Source organism: Nycticebus coucang, chromosome 1 (assembly GCF_027406575.1).
Source record: "Nycticebus coucang isolate mNycCou1 chromosome 1, mNycCou1.pri, whole genome shotgun sequence".
In the NCBI taxonomy this organism is placed as follows: Eukaryota; Metazoa; Chordata; class Mammalia; order Primates; family Lorisidae; genus Nycticebus; species Nycticebus coucang.
The window spans coordinates 31,019,116-31,039,675 of NC_069780.1; the positions used below are offsets into that span (position 1 = coordinate 31,019,116).

The following is a 20,560-nucleotide window of genomic DNA, read 5'->3' on the forward strand; positions in this document are numbered from 1 at the left end:
CAACATCTTAACAATACCTCTCTCTCTCTTTTTTTAAATGAGTAGACAATAATACAAGCCAATATCATCTTATATTTTGCTTGACATTTAGAATCTTCAATGTGCTTTCATACACACCTTTGGGCTTGTTCTTTATAACAAGCATATATATGTATAAGCTTATAAGCTAGATGTTCAGATGCTTACCCTGAGATTACACATAGCCATTTAGTGAGACCTGTGCCTGATTTTTTAGTTCAATGCTTATTGTACTACATAAAGCTGTTCCAAGTACTGTTTAGCACTTTCTTTTCAAATAAGACCCAAGAGACAGTAATATGGAAAAAGATAGCTTAACAAATGTATAAGCAGAAACACGACCATGAAGAAGGTAAAGGGAGGGAGAGGGGAAAGGAGGGGGGTGGATCGGTAGAGGGAGGGTTAGTAGGGGGACCACACCTATGGAACATATTGCAAGTACAAGTTGGATCTATTAAGTGTAGAACACAAATGCCTTCATGCTGTAATTGGGTAAATGAGATGAAGCCCATATTGATTAGTAGGATATAAGCACTCCAATTTGTACAAATAATCAACAAATTGAATTTCATAATGGCATAAATGTATTCATGATCTATGTACAAATGACTTAAAAAAAAAGTATGAAAAATATTCTTAAAAAAAAAAAGCAGAAAATAAGACTAAATGCTGACTGTCCCCCCAAAGATATGAAAAGTATGCCCAAGATAAATTTCAGAGTTTTGCAAATACATATTAACTTGGCATTTTTAGTTTCAAGAACACTAATATTTATTTAATGTTACTGTATACTGATTACAATTTATTAGTTGCATAAAATCTGTATTTACATAGATTGACATTTCTTAGGAAGGGTACTTCTACACTGATTAAATTTTGTAGTACTGAAGATATCTTCACTAATATGTAAAGAACTGAAAATGCAAAAGTAGAATTCATATATTTTTCAATAATCTATAATGGACTAACAGTCGAGATTATAGCAAACTAAGGAGATGTCACAAAATAAATGTGATTCTAATTAATTCATTTGAAAAATAGATTGGTGGTTAACTTAGGTTTACTCTTGATAGTCACACATATAACAGTAGTCTTCAAAGTCTGTTATAGGCATATTGAGAAGTAAAATCGAAAGGATCTCAAACTATCTGTTCTTTCTACTTACTTGAGGTATCCTGGGCCTGTTGAATTCTTCTAAGATTTTCTCTCAATTGTCTTATAACTTCTTTTTGATGTTCTATGGTAGACTTTGCAGAAGTAATTCTAACAAGAATAAAAATATGGAACTTATGTTTATGGGAGAATAAACAGAATTGCTGTCAAGAATTTCTTGATATATCACACTGATATAATATCCCTAAGTTGCAGTAGCTAGGCCCTCATGGTATCTCTCTGGTATCATGTTCTTTCTGGTTATAAAGCCATCAAATTAGAAGCATTCTCTTTAGTTGTAGGGATAGTCCAATTTTCTTAATATTGAAAAAATAGTTCTTCTAAAATTTCAGGAGGCCCAAGAGCTATTAATTAGATATTAAACAAAATTATATTTGGAGGTACCATAAAACAAATAATTAAGCTGTTATCATGGGGTCCCAGAAATGTCTTGAAGGTAAAATTAACAGAGCATGAAAGAGAAAAAAGCAGTTTCACTTCTGCGTTGTCAGAAAGGAAAATCCTGACTAGAGCCCTGGTCTAAGGTACCACAGCCAAAGATCATCAAATTCTGATCATTGTTTCCCATTAGAGACGTTCTATGAATTGTTAGGTTAGGCATTAATTATTAGTGATACATTAGAAGACTTTCTCCCTGTCTTAATGACATGGAAGTATCTATAAGCAAAATTGCTTTTTATAATAACCTAGAAGGTATAAAACCAATTGGTCTTGTCAATGGATGTCTGATTAGACAGTATGAAGATTCAGAGTGCTGCTTTTTGGGCACCTTAATTAGAGGTAATCATTAAATATCTATTTAAGATTTATAGAAAGAATGAAGTGTTAGGAGCCAGAAGACATTTAAAAAAACCTATAACATAAACCTCTCCTTTTGTCGATGATGAATGTGAGGACCAGAGAGATTAAATGGCTTAAGGTGATGCATTAGTAAGCGGGAATATATTTCTAGTTGTCTTGACTCTCTGTTTAATGTTCTTTTCATTGTGCGATACCTCAAAGAACTTCAGGCATGCTATTATGTGTAATGTTACTTATATAAAACAGTATGCATAAAGAAATCAATACTGGGCCCTACATATTATAAACTAAAAGGAAATATAACCTTTACACCAGTGACCCACAGGAACTGTATTAAAGGGCCGTGGCATTAGGAAGGTTGAGAACTACTGCTTTACACAAAAATGCAATAGGAAGAAAAATGAAGAATTACAACAAAAACCTTACTTGAAACTGCTGAAGACATCCCTCACAGAGACACAGACACTAAAGATTCTTTTTTTTTTTTTTTATTTTTATTTTTGTAGAGACAGAGTCTCACTTTATGGCCCTCGGTAGAGTGCCGTGGCCTCACACAGCTCACAGCAACCTCCAACTTCTGGGCTTAAGCGATTCTCTTGCCTCAGCCTCCCGAGTAGCTGGGACTACAGGCGCCCGCCACAACGCCCGGCTATTTTTTGGTTGCAGTTTGGCCGGGGCCGGGTTTGAACCCGCCACCCTCGGTATATGGGGCCGGTGCCTTACCGACTGAGCCACAGGCGCCACCCTTGACACTAAAGATTCTTAACAGTCATTGTCCAGCATAAAAAAATAATTTTTAAGGTTTTTACATGATTGAGGAAGAAGCATTCAAACACTCAATGTGTTAATTGATCAGAATTGTGCTTACTTAAAAAAAATTTGCATATACAAGGTGGCTATACAGTTTGCAGGCATGAACTTTATGGCCACTCTGTATAATGAGAATTTAATGAGTTAAAAATCTACAGGCATTTGTATTTATTCTTTTAAAAAAGCAATAACAACATATACTCATATTTTAAAAAGTTAACTAATCAAAGAGGTTTATGTAATTCAGAATGAAAATTTAAGCTATTAAAGCCACATTCAATTAAGGCAAAGACATACTCCTTTTCAAATTCTTTGGCATTTTTCGTTTTTTCCAGGTCTATTTTCACCAGCTTTGTTTTGAGATCTTCAATTTCTTCTCTATAGGGCTTAGCTCCTAAAGCAACTTTGTCCTATTTTTTTTTAGAGAAAAAAAAATTATTAGATCAGTTTCAATTTCTCCAGTTTTAAAGAGTAGTTGGCAAGAAGGCAAAAATTTTAACTAATAATAACTATAAATTTGATAGTTCAAATTATATGATTCATATATGAATTATGTTTGAAGCTAATATGTACTAGGGATATAATTTTTTGTATTTTAAAACAAATGTTTTTCCCCATTAATGAAATGGGTGCACCAAGGTAAACCAGGAAAATGAAACAACATTATGTAGGGGCAGCAACGTAAACATCAAATCAAAACTAAATTCAAGCCACAGAACAAAGCATTGCCAGGTATACTTTGTACTGAAAGACAGTTTAATCCAGGGATACCAATATGCCAAGGTTCCCCTCAGAATTTATGTGTATAAACTTCTAAAAAAGTTACAGACTTTTATACAGCAATTTTAGGCTTACAGAAAAATCGAAATATACTGAGATTTCTTACATATCTCTGTCCCCCACCCCTTTATTTTATGTATTTTTTCTGAGATAGGGCTAGAATGCAGTGGCACTATGGTAGCTCACTGCAACATCAAACTCAAGCCATCCTCCTGCCTCAGCCTCCCGAGAGCTGAGATTCCAGGTTGTATGCCACCATGCCCGGCAAGTTTTTCTAGGTTTTTCTAGAGATAGGATTTTGCTTTTGCTCAGACTGGTCTGAACTGGCCTCAAGTGATCCTCCCACCTTGGTCTCCCAGAGTGTTAGGATTAGAGGTGTGAGAAACCGTGCCCTGCTCTTTTCCCTGGTAACATCATGCATTAGCATGGTACATTTGTTACTGATGGACTAACAGTGATATACTAGTAATTATATAGTTAAAACCCATAGTTCACATTTGTCCTGCATGTTCTGTGGGTTTTGGCGAACATATAATGTGTCCATCATTACAGTATCATACAGAATAGTCTTGCTGCTGTAAAAATCCCCTGTGCTTTGACTATTCAGCCCTCATACCCCCACTAATTCCTGGTAATTGCTATAGTTGTTGTCTTTCCCAAAATATCATATACTTGGAATCGTCCAGTGCATAACTCTTTCAGATTGGCTTCTATCACTTAGTAATATGCATTTAAGGTTCTCCCACGTCTTTTTATGGTTTGATAGCTCATTTCTTTTATAGATTGCTGAATAATATTCCATTGTATGAATACACCGCTGAAAAGACATCTTCAAGGAAGAGAAGAGAATTTAAAATTGTACATTTCTAAATTAAAGGAACACATTTTTGAGGCATCTCGAGCACTCCTCAATTTGATCCCTGGATCTGATATTTAGATAAAGTCCAGTGGACTTTCCGACCTTAACCCTATTAAACGGGTGAAGACCCTCAGAGGTCCCATTGTTTCTGTGGCTGTTTTGTTCATCATTTGTCTATGTTGCTTGCTTTCCATCTGCAGGTGTGTCAGAGGACTTCAGAGAGACACTCCAGGCTACGGAGAAGCAATGATGGCGATGGCAGTCCTCGGCAATAGATGAGGGAGAAATGGGGGTGGAAATTGATGGGGGTTAGGTTATGGAGTATGAGTAAAGGAAATTGTTCATTTGAAATATTGAGATTCATGAAGTGATTTTCTGGTTACAGACTGTGGATTGTGAGGCACGGGATAAAGGACTAACGGAGAAGGTGAACTTTAGGGAAAATACGTGTGGAGGGGGATGACAGTGTGTACCAGGAGCCCCCCAAGTCTGTTGAAAACGACAGCTAAGGTCTGAGAGAAACAGACAAGAAATGTCTTACTGAGGCCTGACATTTTCCCCACAGAGAGCCTGTACAAAGGCCTCGGAGGGCCAAGTGGCCACTGCAATGTGCTTTGGAAACAATGAGCGGCTGGCTCTTAGAAAAGAGGAAAAGCTTCCCGGGGTTACATAAAAGAGAAAAAACCTTGTCTCCCTCGCTGCTGCCGATATGGGTACAGTGTCAGCTTGTTTGCCACACAGGGACCCAGGGACTTAACTGCCTCCTGTGGAAACTGTGTGTGGTCCAGCTTGCCACTGCTTTCACATCCTCCTTCAAAGCCCAGTTCCTTGTTCTTTAAACTGCATTCCATTTCCTTAGTTCATAATTAGAATAGAAAGGAACAATGGAAGATCATAAGAGGTAGTTAAAGAAATTGCAAACGTTATGAGAACGATGTCATATAGTTTTTTCTTTTTCCTTTGATTATTCATGTGCTGATTTAATGATAAAGTATGTAATAAATACCGAGTCAACCTAGAGCACAAGGCCTTCGCTGTTCCTTGCATTGGTGGCATTGGTCCCCTGGGCCCACTCTTTTAAATCTTACTGTCTTTATTTCTCTCATTCTCTTGTCACCACCAAGCATTGGGGATACCTGTAGGTGTGGGGGGGCTGGCCCCCAACATACTGCAATCTGTTTATCCGTTCACCTACTGAAAGACAGCTTGGTTGTTTCTAAGTTTCAGCAATTATGATACATCTGCTATCCGAGGTCTGACAATTAAGTTTGCAGAACTGCCACCATACACTTAGGTTGGCATCACTGTGCAAACACCTCAGTATGGGTTCATGTCCCTGCTCTATCAGTATCTCACAGCTGTGTTCGTGTCGATGTGTGGAGGTGTCTTTCTGAGTGGGGTTCATTAATATTGTTGCACGTCTTTGTGTGCTGTTGTGAGAATGTTGGAGCTTGAATTAGAGGATGAACAAACATCAAATTTCTCATTAAACTTGCCAAAAGTGGAAGTGAAATCAGGGACATGTTACTCCAAGTTTATGGGGATAAGGCCATAAAAAAAAATGGCAATGCACAATTAGATTAAACCTTTTTCTGAAGGGTAAGAAAGAGTCACTGATGAAGAAAGGTCAGGGTGGCCAGTAATAAGCAGAACTGACAAAAACATTATGAAAATTTGTTGAATTCTGCATCAAAATTATTCGCTGTGAGAAGCATAGCAGACCAAGTAAACATCAACAGAGAAACAGTTAAAATCTTAAATGAAAATCTTAGCATGAGAAAGGTATGTACAAAAATGGGCTCCTGCATCACAGCAACGCACCAGCTCATGTGACACTGTGAGCGAGTTTTTAAGCTAGAGAGTAATTAACTATACTGAAGCACTCTCTTTACTCCTCTGATTTGGGCAATAACTTTTTTCTTTGTCCAAAGATAAAGGAAATATTGAAAGAAAGAAATTTTGATGCCATTCAGGACATCAGGGGTAATATGATGACAGTTTTCATGGTCATTCCAGAAAAAGAGCCCCAAAATTGCTTTGAAGGGTGGACTAGGGACCGGTGTTGCTGCACAGCTTCCCAAGGGGAGTTCACGAACTTAACTGTCACAGCCCATAGATACATGCATGCAGCTTTTGGGTGGACATGTTTTCAACTCCATTGTCGGAGCATATTATATTTAGTTTTTGTACGAAACTGCCAAACTGGCCACACTATTTTGCACTCTCACTAGCAATGGACGATGTTTCTGCCGTTCCACATCCTCTCCAGAATTTGGTGGTGTTCGTGTTTGGATTTTGGCTCTGCTAGTAGGTGTGGCTCTTGTTTTAATTTGCAACTAAGAGTATCCTTTCACATGTTTTTTTTGCTATCTTCTTTGGTGAGGTGCTTGTTCAGAACTTTTGCTCATTTTTAAATTGTATTGTTTTCTTATTGCTGATTTTAAGAGTTTTTTTGTATATTTTGGATAACAGTCCTTTATCAGATGTCTTTTGTATAAATTGTCTTCCAGTACGTGACTTCTTTTCTTATTTTCTTGACAGTGTTTTTTTGCAAAGCAGAAGTTTTGAATCTTAATAAAATCCAATTTATCGGTTTTTTCTTTCATAGATTATACTTTTGGTATATTATCAAAAAGGCCCTCTCAAGATCACTTAGAGTTTTCTTCTATGTCATTTTCTTGGTGTTTTCTAGTTTTTCATTTTACCTTTGTGTCTATAATGCATTTTGAGTTAATTTTTGTGAAACATGTAAGTTCTGTGTCTAGATTCATTTTTTTTTTTTTTTGCTAGTAGATGTTGAGTTTTCTTGCCCAGGCTACAGTGCAGTAAGCATTCATAGGTACGATCTTGCTAGTGAGGAGCACTGGAGTTCTGACCTGCTCTGTTTCTGACCTAGGCAGGTTCACCTCTTCCTAGGTGATCTGGTGTTCCCCGGCTCCAGGAGGTCACTGTACTGCTGCTGAACTTAGTAATGACACCCAGTTGGCAAAGCTCACTACAGCCCAGAACTGCTAGACTCAAATGACCCTCCTGCCTCAGCCTCCTGAGCAGCTGGGTCAACAGGTGCCTATCGCTGCACCTGGCATAGCATCATTCGTTGATAAAATTGTGCTTTTTCCATTGAGGAGCCTTTGTTCCTCTATCAAAGATTATACGACTATATCGGAGTGAGTCTATTTCTGGGCTCTCGCCTCTGTTCCACTGATCTGTTTGTTCACATATTGTCTTAAAAGTTAAAAGAAATCTAAAAAACTCCATTTACCAAAAGGAAAATATCAATATATTCTAAAAATGTAGAAATCACACAGGTATTTTTTGATCACATCTAATGAAAGAAACTAGTTATATAAAACACTGTTTAAAGGAATTCTTGTGCCAGAGAAATGAAACTTAGAAATACTGATTTAGAAAAAAATAATAATAACTCTTTATTTCAACCATATGGCATGTGGCCAAAGGTATGCTCACAGAAATACTAATCGCCTTGAAAAGTGTTACTAATAAACTGCAAAGACTAAAAACGTAAATTAAGCTCTCAGTTAATATCACCTGTATTTTGGATGGATTCTGTTGGGAAACTTTCCTTGTTCCACCAAAAAAAGGAGTCCTTTGAGTTTCTGATTTTAACTACATTAATTTAGAAAGTAATTTAGGAAAAGCTCACAGCTATTTCCACCTAGGTAATAGTGCGTCTCGTATTTTATTGTTATTTTATTATTATTATTATTATTTTTTTGCAGTTTTTTTTTTTGTCGGGGACCGGGTTTGAACCCGCCACCTTCGGTATATGGGGCCAGTGCCCTAGTCCTTGAGCCACAGGCGCGGCCCGCATCTCATATTTTAAATCACATGCTCTCTGATGCTGTATTTCTTTGCCTACTTTTGTTGTTCTCTTCAATATGTTGCCTTCATTTTTGGTTAGGGTAAGTCACTTAAGCATTTTGTTTCAGATTTTGTAGGCATTATAATCTTTTTTCTTTATTGTACAGGATGTTCATAAAGTTCTAGTGCAGTTTAAAGTTTTAACAAATTTGAAGAGAAAAACTCAAATCAATGTGGGGGTAGAGGAATGAAGGCACAGGGAGAGGGTGGAAGAGAATGGTGGGGTTACTGTTTATGGCCCACCTCTTGGGGGCAGGACACAATTTAAGAGGGAATAAGAGGGATTTTACCTAACAAATGCAATCAATGTAACCTAATTCTTGGTACCATGAACCCCAAATAATAAAAAATTTTTTTTTAACAAATTCACTGCTACTTGACAGAAACAATTTGTAAAGATACAACAGAGGAAATTTATCCAGATTTTAACACAATTATTAATGATTATACTGGACAACTATCCAGGTGTATTCACACAGTGAGTGGGTTAAAAGGTTATAGTCTTGCAATTAAATAGGATAAATCTTGAAGTAAATATGTGTTCTGTATTCTACCGATTTTTAATATGATATATAGAAACAATTAAAAAATTCAAATGGTGAAGAGATTTTATTGCATTTTGCTTTCTTTCCTCATGGGTAATAAATAAAGCCATACCCTATTACATCATCTAAATGGTTACTTTTGATACCAGGAAGGATTTCACTCTCTCGATCAATACCTATATCTATAGAGCATTCCGATACTGAATGCTGAAGAAATGTGTTGCTCACTCCCTCTGTCTTGACACATTTTCTTCACGCCATGAAGAAACTGGAACCACTTTCTCTAAGCTTCCCTCCTACCTCACTGGCTGTTCTGCCTCAGTAGTTAGATAAGCAATTTTTTTTAAAAATACGAGATAAACATTTTAAACTATTATGTCTTTTAAAAATTATTTTCCTAGCATGAAAAAAATCAGTATTTTATATGACAATATAGTCTTGCATTTTCATTTCTATGTTAAGTTGCTTCCTTTTTTTAAGTTAAGTATTAAACTGCAGACACACACAGGTAATAAGTCCTGCTGAAAGGGAAGAATAGACCACAAGATATCTGTCACATGCAATAGGTTAAGACCCACAACAACAACTTTTGTTTATGAAATGAGTTTAAATTACCTGAAGGACTTGGATTACTTCTTCTTTCTTTTCATGGATTTTATGTAATTCAGAAACTTTGGCTTCAAGTTTTGTTATCATGTCATCAGCCAGCTCAAACTCTTTCTGCAACTTTATAATCTTGTACTCCTTTTGCATAACACTTGCTTTAGCTAGACGCAGTGAAGTTTCCATCTCTTGAATGTTCTATTAGATAAGCACACATTCATAAGGTCTGTCATGAAGACAGAATCACAGAACACAAATTTGAGACAAAGATGATTCTATATAGGTATTTATTAATTTTTCACAGATAGCATTAACAAAGAATAGAAAAGAAAGGGCAAACATTGATATATACGTACATTATTTCCTTCATTAAAAAGATGATCTTTGAAAAAAAAAAGCTGACTTTTGGTTAAAAAATGCTAAAAGTTTACAATGTAATCTGTCTGTAAATTCTTAAACCATGTAGGTGAAAACAGCGCAGTGCTAAGCATAGTAAACAGGCACTCGCATTTTATTTTATTATTAAATCATAGTTGTGTACCTTAATGCGATCATGGGGCACCATACACTGGTTTCATAGACTGACACATTTTCATCACACTGGTTAACATAGCCTTCCTGGCATTTTCTTATTGTGTTAAGACATTTACATTCTATATGTACTAAGTTTCACATATTCCCTTGTAAGACGCACTGCAGGTGTACCACCAATCACCTTCCTTCCACCCACCTCCCCCCTCCCTCCCCTCCCTTTCCTCCTTCCCCCTATTCTTAGGTGGTAACTGGGTTATAGCTTTCATGTGAAAGCCATAAATTAGTTTCATAGTAGGGCTGAGTACATTGGATACTTTTTCTTCCATTCTTGAGATACTTTACTAAGAAGAATATGTTCCAGCTCCATCCAAGTAAACATGAAAGAGGTAAACTCTCCATCTTTCTTTAAGGTTGCATAATATTCCATGGTGTACATATACCACAATTTATTTTATTTTATTTTTTTTCTTGTTTCCTCCTATTTTTATTGGAGATATGCAGTAGTTTAGCTACACTGTGGGCAAAGTGGGCTTTGATTAGCTTCTCTGGATAAGCCACCAATGATAACACCATTTCTGTTAAAAAATACATCATGATTTTATGCAGCAGTCATACTAATGGCCTATTAGAACATAACTCATTACCAGGAGATGCCTTACCATGTTTTCAAAGCTATTAATTTTTTTAAGTTCTCTATATACTAGTAATTAAGCTATTTATTTCTAGTAGCAACCTACATTTCAGTAAGACCTGAAGAATCTTGAACTTTCCTAAGGCATCTTTTACTAATATGAAGCACAATTTATTTAACTTGAAGAGAATGGGTGAAAATGTAGACAACTTTTTCCTAGGCATTTCTTTCCCATGGTTCAATGTAATCCAATCCCAGATGTGCAAAAATTTCTTCTTCACTTTCTGCTTTGAGAAATATCCTCTTGGTCTTGTCCCATAAACCGTGGTTATCCAGCATCATCTTCCGCTCATGGGTGGCATAGCGCTGCAGATCTCTCTCAAACTGCCGGGAGCCAGTCCATCCCAACAGAGCGTAGGCATGGCGCTCATAGGGGCACACGACTAAGTCCACACGGATGGCCTTCCAGGTCTTTCCTTCCTGCTGGCTGGACTGCTCACTGTCTACCACTCTCTGATGGTGCAATTTTAAAATCAGAAAACATTTTTGAAAATGATCCAAGGCATCAACCTTTCTGCTAGGCAACTTGAGCTTTTCAAATGTTGACTCCACAAGGTCACAGTATAAAAGTAATCCCTTCTTTTCCCATAAGTCCATTACTTTATGTAAAAGTTGTTGCTCTTCTTCCTCTGTTGATTCTGGGCTGGTAATTAAAAAATCAACATCGTGCCCAATCTTCTTACCCCTCCGGAAACCTCCTGTCATGGTGACGAAGGCATCCGGAAGAAATGCCCAGATGGCCTCCTTAACCAGCACGCTGACGGCCTCTGCTTCTGCCCTGGTCACACAGCTGACAAGGTCTTCATAATAGAGGAATCCTGCTTGCTGCATTCGTGTAAATGTCAGGCTTTTGTCCGACCTTATTTTACTCAGAGTTCTGAAGCCCATCCTGAACCACTTCTCAGAGGTCTTCAGCCCTACTCCAAACACAGAAGTAAAGAGTTTGAAGGATTGGTATCGTTCATCATTTAACACAGCTTTAACTTCAGAACTTTCTCCTTCTTCAATAATTTCCTCTATGATACACTTCACTTTGTCACCCAGGCAGGGAATTCCTTCTGTGTCCTTCATACTGATGATTGTGAATGGCAGAGATTTCAAAACAGAAGCTGCTCTCATAAATGTCACAGAGGAGCTTTCATTTTCTCTAAACTCATAATTTTCAGCCAGTATTTCAAAGGCATCCGTGAACATGTGGTTACAGTTGTTTAAAGTGGTTCTTCTCTGACAGGCATACTGTGAGATCTTTTGTACAGTGAGGGGTGGAGTCGTCTGGGGGCCTGGGTGGGGGCTGGGTGAATAGTCTCCTCTCACAACAAGCTGGTGTTTTCCGGTCATCTCCACCGGTTTCCCTGCTCTCATACATTCTATCAGCCAGGAGACATCAAGGACTTCCATCTGTGAGCCAGCTTTTATTTTCTGTGCCTGAATCCACTCCAGAACATCTGAACCCGAGTTGTTCTCTGCTATAATGTGGGTGACAGAATCAGTGATCAGGGGAGTAAAGTCTATACCACAATTTATTAATCCATTCGTGGATCTATGGGTACTTGGGCTTTTTCCATGACTTAGCAATTATGAATTGGGCTGCAATAAACATTCTGGTACAAATATCTTTGTTATAATGTGATTTTTGGTCTTCTGGGTATTTACCTAGTAGAGGAATTATAGGATTGAATGGCAGATCTATTTTTAGATCTCTAAGAGTTCTCCAAACATCTTTCCAAAAGGAATGTATTAATTAGCATTCCCACCAGCAGTGTAGAAGTATTCCCTTTTCTCCACATCCATGCCAACATCTCTAGTCTTGGGATTTTGTGATATGGGCTAATTTTATTGGAGTTAGATGATATCTCAAAGAAGTTTTGATTTGCATTTCTCTGAGATTAAAGATGCTGAGCATTTTTTCATATGTCTGTAGGCCATGCGCCTGACTTCTTCAGAGAAGTTTCTCTTCAAGTCCCTTGCAGCCTGCAATGGGATCACTTGTTCTTTTCTTGCTTATACGTTTGAGTTCACTGTGGATTCTGGTTATTAAACCTTTGTTGGAGACATAACCTGCAAATATCTTCTCCCATTCTGAGGGCTGTTTGCTTGCTTTACTTACTGTGTTCTTGGCTGTGCAGAAGCTTTTCAATTTGATCAGGTCCCAGTAGTGTATTTTTGAAGCTGCTTCAATTGCCCAGGGGGTCCTCCTCATAAAGTACTTGCCCAGACCGATTTCCTCAAGGGTTTCCCCTGCACTCTCTTCTAGTATTTTTAAAGTTTCATGTCTTAAGTTTAAATCTTTAATCCAGTGAGAGTCTATCTTAGTTAATGGTGAAAAGTGTGGGTCCAGTTTCAGTCTTCTACAGGTTGCCAGCTAGTTCACACAGCACCATTTGTTAAATAGGGAATCTTTTCCCCACTGAATGTTTTTAATTGGCTTGTCAAAGATCAAATAACAGTAAGTAGCTGGATTCATCTCTTGGGTCTCTATTCTGTTCCAGACATCTACTTCTCTGTTTTTGTGCCAGTACCATGCTGTTTTGATCACTATCAATTTATAGTATAGTCTGAGGTCCGGTAGTGTGATTCCTCCTGCTTTGTTTTTATTTCTGAGTTCACGTCATTTGTTAGATAAACTCCGAAATATTTCATCTTCTTTGGCACTACTGTGAATGGAATAGAGTCCTTGACTGTTTTTTCAGCTTGACTATTGTTGGTATATATAAAGGCTACCGATTTATGAATGTTGATTTTGTAACCTCAGATGGTGCTGTATTCCTTGATCACTTCTAAGAGTTCTGTAGTAGAATCCCTGGTGTTTTCCAGATATACAATCATATCATCTATGAAGAGTGAAAGTTTGATCTCTTATGACCCTATATGGATATCCTTTATCGCGTTTTCTTCCCTAATTGCGGTGGCTAAAACTTCCATTAAAATGTTAAAGAGCAGTGGAGACAATGGGCAGCCTTGTCTGGTTGCTGATCTGAGTGGAAATGATTTCAATTTAACTTCATTCAATATGATATTGGCTGTGGGTTTGCTGTAGATGGCCTCTATCAGTTTAAGAAATGTCCCTTCTATACCAATTTTCTTAAGTGTTCTGATCATGAAGGAATGCTGGATATTATCAAAAGCTTTTTCTGCATCAATTGAGAGAATCATATGGTCTTTGGTTTTTAATTTTTTTTTTTTTGTAGAGACAGAGTCTCACTGTACCGCCCTCGGGTAGAGTGCCATGGCATCACACGGCTCACAGCAACCTCTAACTCTTGGGCTTACGCGATTCTTTTGCCTCAGCCTCCCAAGCAGCTGGGACTACAGGCGCCCACCACAACGCCCAGCTATTTTTTGGTTGCAGTTTGGCCGGGGCTGGGCTTGAACCCGCCACCCTCAGCATGTGGGGCCGGCGCCCTCCCCACTGAGCCACAGGCACTGCCCTGGTTTTTAATTTGTTTATGTGGTGAATTATACTTACAGATTTACAGATACTGAAACAGCCTTGAGACCCTGGGATAAAACCGACTTGGTCATGATGTATAATTTGTTTGATGTGTTGCTGGATTCTGTATGTTAGGATCTTGTTGAATATTTTTGCATCTATATTCATTAGTGATATTGGTCTATAATTTTCTTTTCTTGTTGGGTCTTTTCCTGGTTTGGGGATCAGGGTGATGTTTGCTTCATAGAACGTGTTGGGTAGTCTTCCTTCTTTTTCTACCTTTTGGAACAGGTTGAGTAATATAGGTACTAATTCCTCTTTAAATGTTTGGTAGAATTCTGATGTGAAGCCTTCTGGTCTCGGGCTTTTCTTTTTAGGGAGATTTTGTATGGTTGATGCTATTTCAGAACTTGATATGGGCCTGTTCAACATTTCCACTTGATTCTGGCTAAGTCTTGGAAGGTGATGTGCTTCCAAGTATTGGTAAATTTCCTTCAGATTTTCATATTTCTGAGAATAAAGTTTCTTGCAATATTCATTAAGGATTTTTTTAATTTCTGAGGAGTCTGTTGTTATTTCATTGTTACCATTTCTGATTGATGAAATTAGAGATTTTACTCTTTTTTTTCTGGTTAGGTTAGCCAAAGGTTTATCTATTTTTTTGACCTTTTCAAAAAACCAACTTTTTGATTTTTTGATCTGTTGTGTAATTCTTTTGTTTTCAATTTCATTTAATTCTGCTCTAATTTTGGTTATTTCTTTCTTGTACTGGGTTTGGGCTTGGAATGTTCTTCCTTTTCCAGTTGCTTGAGATGTCCTATTAAGTTGTTAACTTCTTCTCTTTCCGTTTTCTTGAGGAAGGCTTGCAGTGCTATAAATTTCCCTCTTAGGACTGCCTTTGTGGTATCCCAGAGGTTCTGAAAATTCATGTCTTCATTGTCGTTTTGTTCCGAAAATTTGGCAATTTCCTTCTTAATCTCATCTCTGACCCAGCTATCATTCAGCATAACGTTATTTAACTTCCATGTTTATGTATGAATATGCAGATTTCTGTTGTTATTGAGTTCAACTTTTATTTCATGGTGGTCCAAGAAGATGCAAGGAATAATTTCTATTCCTTTAAATGTACTGAGGTTAGATTTGTGACCTAAGATGTGATTGATTTGGAGTATGTTCCGTGGGCTGACGAGAAGTATGTGTATTCAGTTTTGTACGGATAAAATGTTCTGTAGATGTCTGCTAAATCCAAATGTTGGATGGTTAGGTTTAAATCTAAAATTTCTTTCCTCAGCTTCTTCTTGGAGGATCGATCCAACACTTCCAAAGGAGTGTTGAAATCTCCGACTATTATGGAGCTGGAGGAAATCAAGTTGCTCATGTCTGTTAGAGTTTCTCTTATAAATTGAGGTGCATTCTGGTTGGGTGCATAGATATTAATAATTGAAATCTCATCATATTGGGTATTACCCTTAACAAATATGAAGTGACCATTCTTATCCTTCCTTACTTTTGTTGGTTTAAAGCCTATTGTATCTGCGAATAGAATTGCAATACCTGCTTTTTTATGATTACCACCTTGCCTGAAATATGGATGACCATCCTTTCACCCTGAGTCTATATTTATCTTTTAAGGTAAGATGTGGCTCTTGTATGCAGCAAATATCTGGGCTGAGTTTTTGTACCAGTCAGCTAACTTGTGCCTCTTTAGAGGACAGTTTAAGCTGTTCACATTAATGGAGAATATTGATAGGTGCGGTAAAATTTTGGGTATCAAGTTTTTCAAAAGTCCAGTGGACATTTTTAATCCTTTCACCACTGTGGAAGTTGGAGTTTGATCAAAAGTTTCTGAGCAAGTTTACTTTTGTGGTAGAGGATTGGGCTGGTCATTAGGGAGGATAGGTCTGAGAATATCCTGAAGAGCTGGTTTGGTTATGGCAAATTTCTTCAACATTTGAATGTCATTAAAGTATTTAATTTCTCCATCATAAATGAAACTCAGTTTAGCTGGATACAGGATCTAGGGTTGAAAGTTATTTTGCTTTAGGAGATTAAAAGTTGATGACCACCCTCTTCTGACTTGAAAAGTTTCAGCAGAAAGATCTGCAGTCATTCTAATATTCTTCTCTTTGTAGGTAATGTATTTCTTACGTCTGGTTGCTTTCAGAATTTTCTCCTTCATATTAACTTTAGTATGTCAATTATGATATGCCTGGGGGATGTCTTATTCAGATTGAGTCGTGCTGGGGTTCTGAAACTGTCTGCTATCTGAATTTCAGAATCTCTTAGCATGTCTGGAAAATTCTCTTTCATAATTTCATGGAGAAGGGCCTCTGTGCCTTGCGAAGCCCCTTCATCACTTTCAGGGATTCCAATGAGGCGTATATTAACCTTCTTCGAATTATCTGAGAGCTCTCTGAGAGAACGAACCGTTTTTGCTCTCCATTTCTCTTCCTCTTTAAGAGTTTGGGAGCGTTCAAAGGCTTCGTCTTCAATGTCAGAAATCCTTTCTTCTGCTTGTTCCACTGTTACTGAGGGCTTCTACTATACTTTTCAGATCTTTGAGGGCTGCAAATTCTTGCTTCAGTGCGTCAAAGTCTTTGGTGGATCTGTTTTTAAATTCGTTACATTCTTGAGACAACTTTTGCATTTCTCCTTGAATTTCTAATTCTGACTTTTGAATTGCTCCTCAAATTTCTAATTCTAAAATTTCCTCCATTCTATTAATCTTGTTTGCAATCCAAATTCTGAATTCAATTTCTGACATCTTGGCCAGCTGTTTATGAATGGGATCTTCAGTTACATCTGGCATATCTTTCCTTGGGGGGGTTGGTGTATTCTGGTTATTAATGTTACCAGAGTTTTTCTGCTGATTCTGCCCGATGATTGTTTTACATCATTTGATTTTTCCCCTGGAGCTTTGTCAAGGACCTGTACAGTGCTATGGCCTGAGAAACTGGGGACCTATTTGGTGTAGTGGGGCTAAGTGGTTCTGTCTTGTTTTCATCTGGTCTCTGTTCGACCCTAGTGAAACAGTTACTCTCGGTTGAAGTCTCAGTTGTGGAGAAATACCAGCAATTAAGTCACCCCGCCTCCACAGGCAACAACTGGAAAAGGAAAATCAAACCTTCCTACAACCACACACCCAGGGCACCACCTGAATAGTCTTCGGGTGATTAGCTCAGTTCAAAAGGTCCAAATCAATTGTCTTAGTCAGCACCTATCTCAGGTGGGAGAGTTTAAAAGGTCTCTGGTAACTGGATCACAGGCGTCCAGTGACTACTCTGATCGGGCTTGTTCCAGTGCTCTGTGGAGTCAGGGGGACCCACCCAGCAAATAGATTAGTCTGGGAAGGTTGATGCCTCCTTTCCCACCTTGCACCTCTGTCACACCCAGTCACTGATAGCCTTGCAGGGTTGTGTCCCAGTTGCTTGTAGTGAACGATACTCCAGGGGTTTGCACCTGCCTGAATCACAAGAAAATCTATTTCTGCTCAGCCAGGCCGCTGTGCTCTGCCTCTATATAGCAGGGGGAGGTAAGGCCTGACAACCTCGGGTGCTTGACAGAGGCTGGGTGGTGCTCCCTCAGTTCCAGCCCTGCCCCTGATTGATGTTACTGACAGAACAGAACAGAACAACTTTGCAGGAATTTGTTTCTGTCCCTGCTAAATTCCTCTGCAGAAGAGAAGCTGTTTTGTGTTCCCAGAGTCTGTGCCTCAGGCTCTGTCTTTGCTCCTGCAGTTTTGTATTCGGTTAGCTGTCAGTTCTAGCGTCCTGTCTTCCTTTGTCTATAGGCTAACGATCCCCTGAGGGCCGTGTGAGTCTTAGGCTCAGTAAAGCGGTCCTCCAGGTCAGCCCCACTCTGGGAACTTCCCGGCTCTGCACGTCTGTTTCTAGTCCTTGTGCTCCACCCAGGCTGGTATTGCCTCAGGCAAACCCTTTACTCACGGGTTTCCGTCCCAGATCTGTTCCATGGTGGTTGCCACCTGAGTAGATGCCCAGCCTCCTCTGGTTGCCCAGGGAGACAGGGGGTGTGGCTTCAGAATATCCAGGAGTGAGCCCTATTGTTGCCAAAAGAGGCTGCTGCTCTGTGCTTTGGGGCACTGCCGCTCCGGTGTGGTTCCCTCTCAGCCGACCGTCCTCTCCTCACTCCTGTGCCGCAGAGTCAGCACTGACCTGCTGCAGTTTAGGCCCTGTCCACACCTCTCGAGAAATCACCCAGGAATCTGGACTCCTGGGGGACAGGCCTCCAGACCTCAGAGTGAGAGTGAAGGGGAGTGCTGAGATCTCATAGTTGCAGGTAGAGAATATATACAGTTTTATACAGTTTTATGCCTGGCAGGAGAATGCCGTGGCACCCTAGTAGGGGAGGTAGGTCCAGTTTTTAGAGAGTCTTTCCCATGGAGTGTAGTGGGAGGACCTTTGAACTCTGCTCATTTGTTTGTGGAGCACTCCGAGCAGGTCTCACGGAGGAGGGGACTCCCATCCGCTTGGTGATGGATTTTGTACCTTTTGTTTGTATCCTTGGGGTTGCAGCTCGCCTCGGCGGGGTTGATGTGCATTCTTCAACCTTCTCTCTTGGTGCAGCTCTAATCTACCGGGTTACTTGCTAAATTTCTGTCCTTTAACTCCTTCTGGACTCCTTCCTGGGAGCCTCTGTGGAAAGCTGGCTTCAGTCAGCCATCTTGTCTCCGCCCCCCTGGCCAGTCTTAATAAAGGCTTCTAATTGGCTTCTTCAATTTGTCTGGTGGTCTCATCTTGCGCTTTCCATTCTCCTCTCCCTGGACCCGGCACTCCTGTCTGCAGCTTGCTCAGCTCCTTTGGCTCTGCAGCCCCGAGCGTGTGGTCGGGCAGCGGCAGCTGGGGCCCTCTCCAGGCTTTTGGATGGGCAGAGTCGAGGGAGTGTTGGGAGGGGGTAATATCCTCCACTTCCCCCAGCACAGCTGCACTGGCCTGGCACTCGCATTTTAATGAACACTACTTAAAGCACATTCTTTAATGGACTCTCTAAAGTAATATAGACATCTTTCGTTTATTTTTATTAATTAGTCTTAAATGAAAAAATGCAAATATGTGATAAAAATTAGAAAGCATATAATGATGAATAAGTTTCCCCACCCTCAGACTCTCAGCTGATCCTGCAGCAATTCCCTTCTAGAAGTTTTCTATCTGTCTTTAAACATGTATGAATATATAGTCTGATAGTCACACATGATATACTACAGTTCTGCTTTTAATCTGACAATATATTTTCCATATCTTTTCATTATCAACACATATAGATGGCTCATATTTTTCATCTTTATTGACAATTAGCATCTCTTTTTATGGAGGTCTCATAAACTATTTAACCAGTTGCCTTCCATTTGTTGAAATTGTTTCTAGTTTTTTGCAAGTATAAAGTAGAATAAACTTAAACACCTAGAGTTTTCATGTTTATTTGATATTCATACACACACAATTTTAAGTTTTTGGTCAAAATGTCTGTTCCTTTTGGTCTATCTGGAATTTATTTTTGCTTAATGAGCCTTATTTTTTTCTAAATGGCCAGCCTGTTGCATCCAACTGTGCACTAAAAGAGCCATCTTTCCCCAGTGAGTGGAATGTCTCTGTTAGGTTATACCTGTACTAAATCCTTACCCTTATTGGGTGTGCTTCTGAATGCTTTTTTCTAGCCTCCCTGTTCTGCTTGTCTACTCCTACTTTATTACCAAGCCAGTTTAATTATAGTAGCATATGATTTATTATCTGTTAAGGTGTTTTCTTGGGTCGCTAAAGATGGAATTTCTTTTGCTTCTTTAAAAAGTATTACTTTGGTAAATGGATGTCACCTTTCCTCTATTTTATCTCTGACAGCTGAATTCTATAATGATCAGCAAGTCAAAAAAAACTGTATATTATAGTGATTTCCTAGTGTTCATTGGTAAGTAACTATTAAACCAGTATAAGTATTTATTTTGGTAAAAAGATAAATTATAGTTTACTCTTGCATTCCCCACTAAGTCACTTTGTATGCTAAAAAAATAAAATAGCATGTTTGCTTGTGTTTATTAACTTCCCCAAGTAAGGATAATAAAGTAATTGGGTTATTCAAATAATGTACTGATTCTTGGATAGAAGTTAATCTACATAACAACTGTTATATTTTTAGCCTCTTACATTTTTATCGTGATTATAACATTAAGTAATATTAAAGTCACTAATACTAGAGAAAAGCTAAATTGCCATTTCCTTCCAAGGTATTGTTTGTTCTGCATACAGACTATAGTTTAGGAGAAAGTCACATGATTTAGAAAATTTATAATGTATGATAATAATACGTTAAGTGGTAGTAACTTAAATATATCATATCAATTTAGTAATCAAATTAAGCTACAATCTACTTGTCTTTCATAATCCAAAGGGAAATTGATGTCTACCCATATTGTTAGTTCAGTT

At 38.5% G+C, this 20,560-nt stretch overlaps 2 protein-coding genes across 2 annotated transcripts in view; both read right to left on the bottom strand.

Moving 5' to 3' along the window:
- The window catches only part of CENPE (centromere protein E), a 102,501-nt gene that overhangs the window by 4,394 nt on the left and 77,547 nt on the right, over positions 1-20,560 (bottom strand). The window contains exons 46-48 of the mRNA XM_053597356.1: positions 9,484-9,669; positions 3,100-3,212; positions 1,184-1,281 (exon numbers count right to left, since the gene is read on the bottom strand). Coding sequence (XP_053453331.1) covers positions 1,184-1,281; positions 3,100-3,212; positions 9,484-9,669 — 397 coding nt within the window. The remainder of the gene's footprint in view (positions 1-1,183; positions 1,282-3,099; positions 3,213-9,483; positions 9,670-20,560) is intronic.
- On the bottom strand, positions 10,547-19,088 carry LOC128587673 (DNA nucleotidylexotransferase-like). The gene is made up of 2 exons (XM_053594053.1): positions 18,917-19,088; positions 10,547-12,204 (listed from the first exon to the last, which is right to left on the bottom strand). The coding sequence occupies exons 1-2, from the start codon at positions 19,086-19,088 to the stop codon at positions 10,853-10,855; spliced, it is 1,524 nt and encodes a 507-aa protein (XP_053450028.1). The 3' UTR covers positions 10,547-10,852.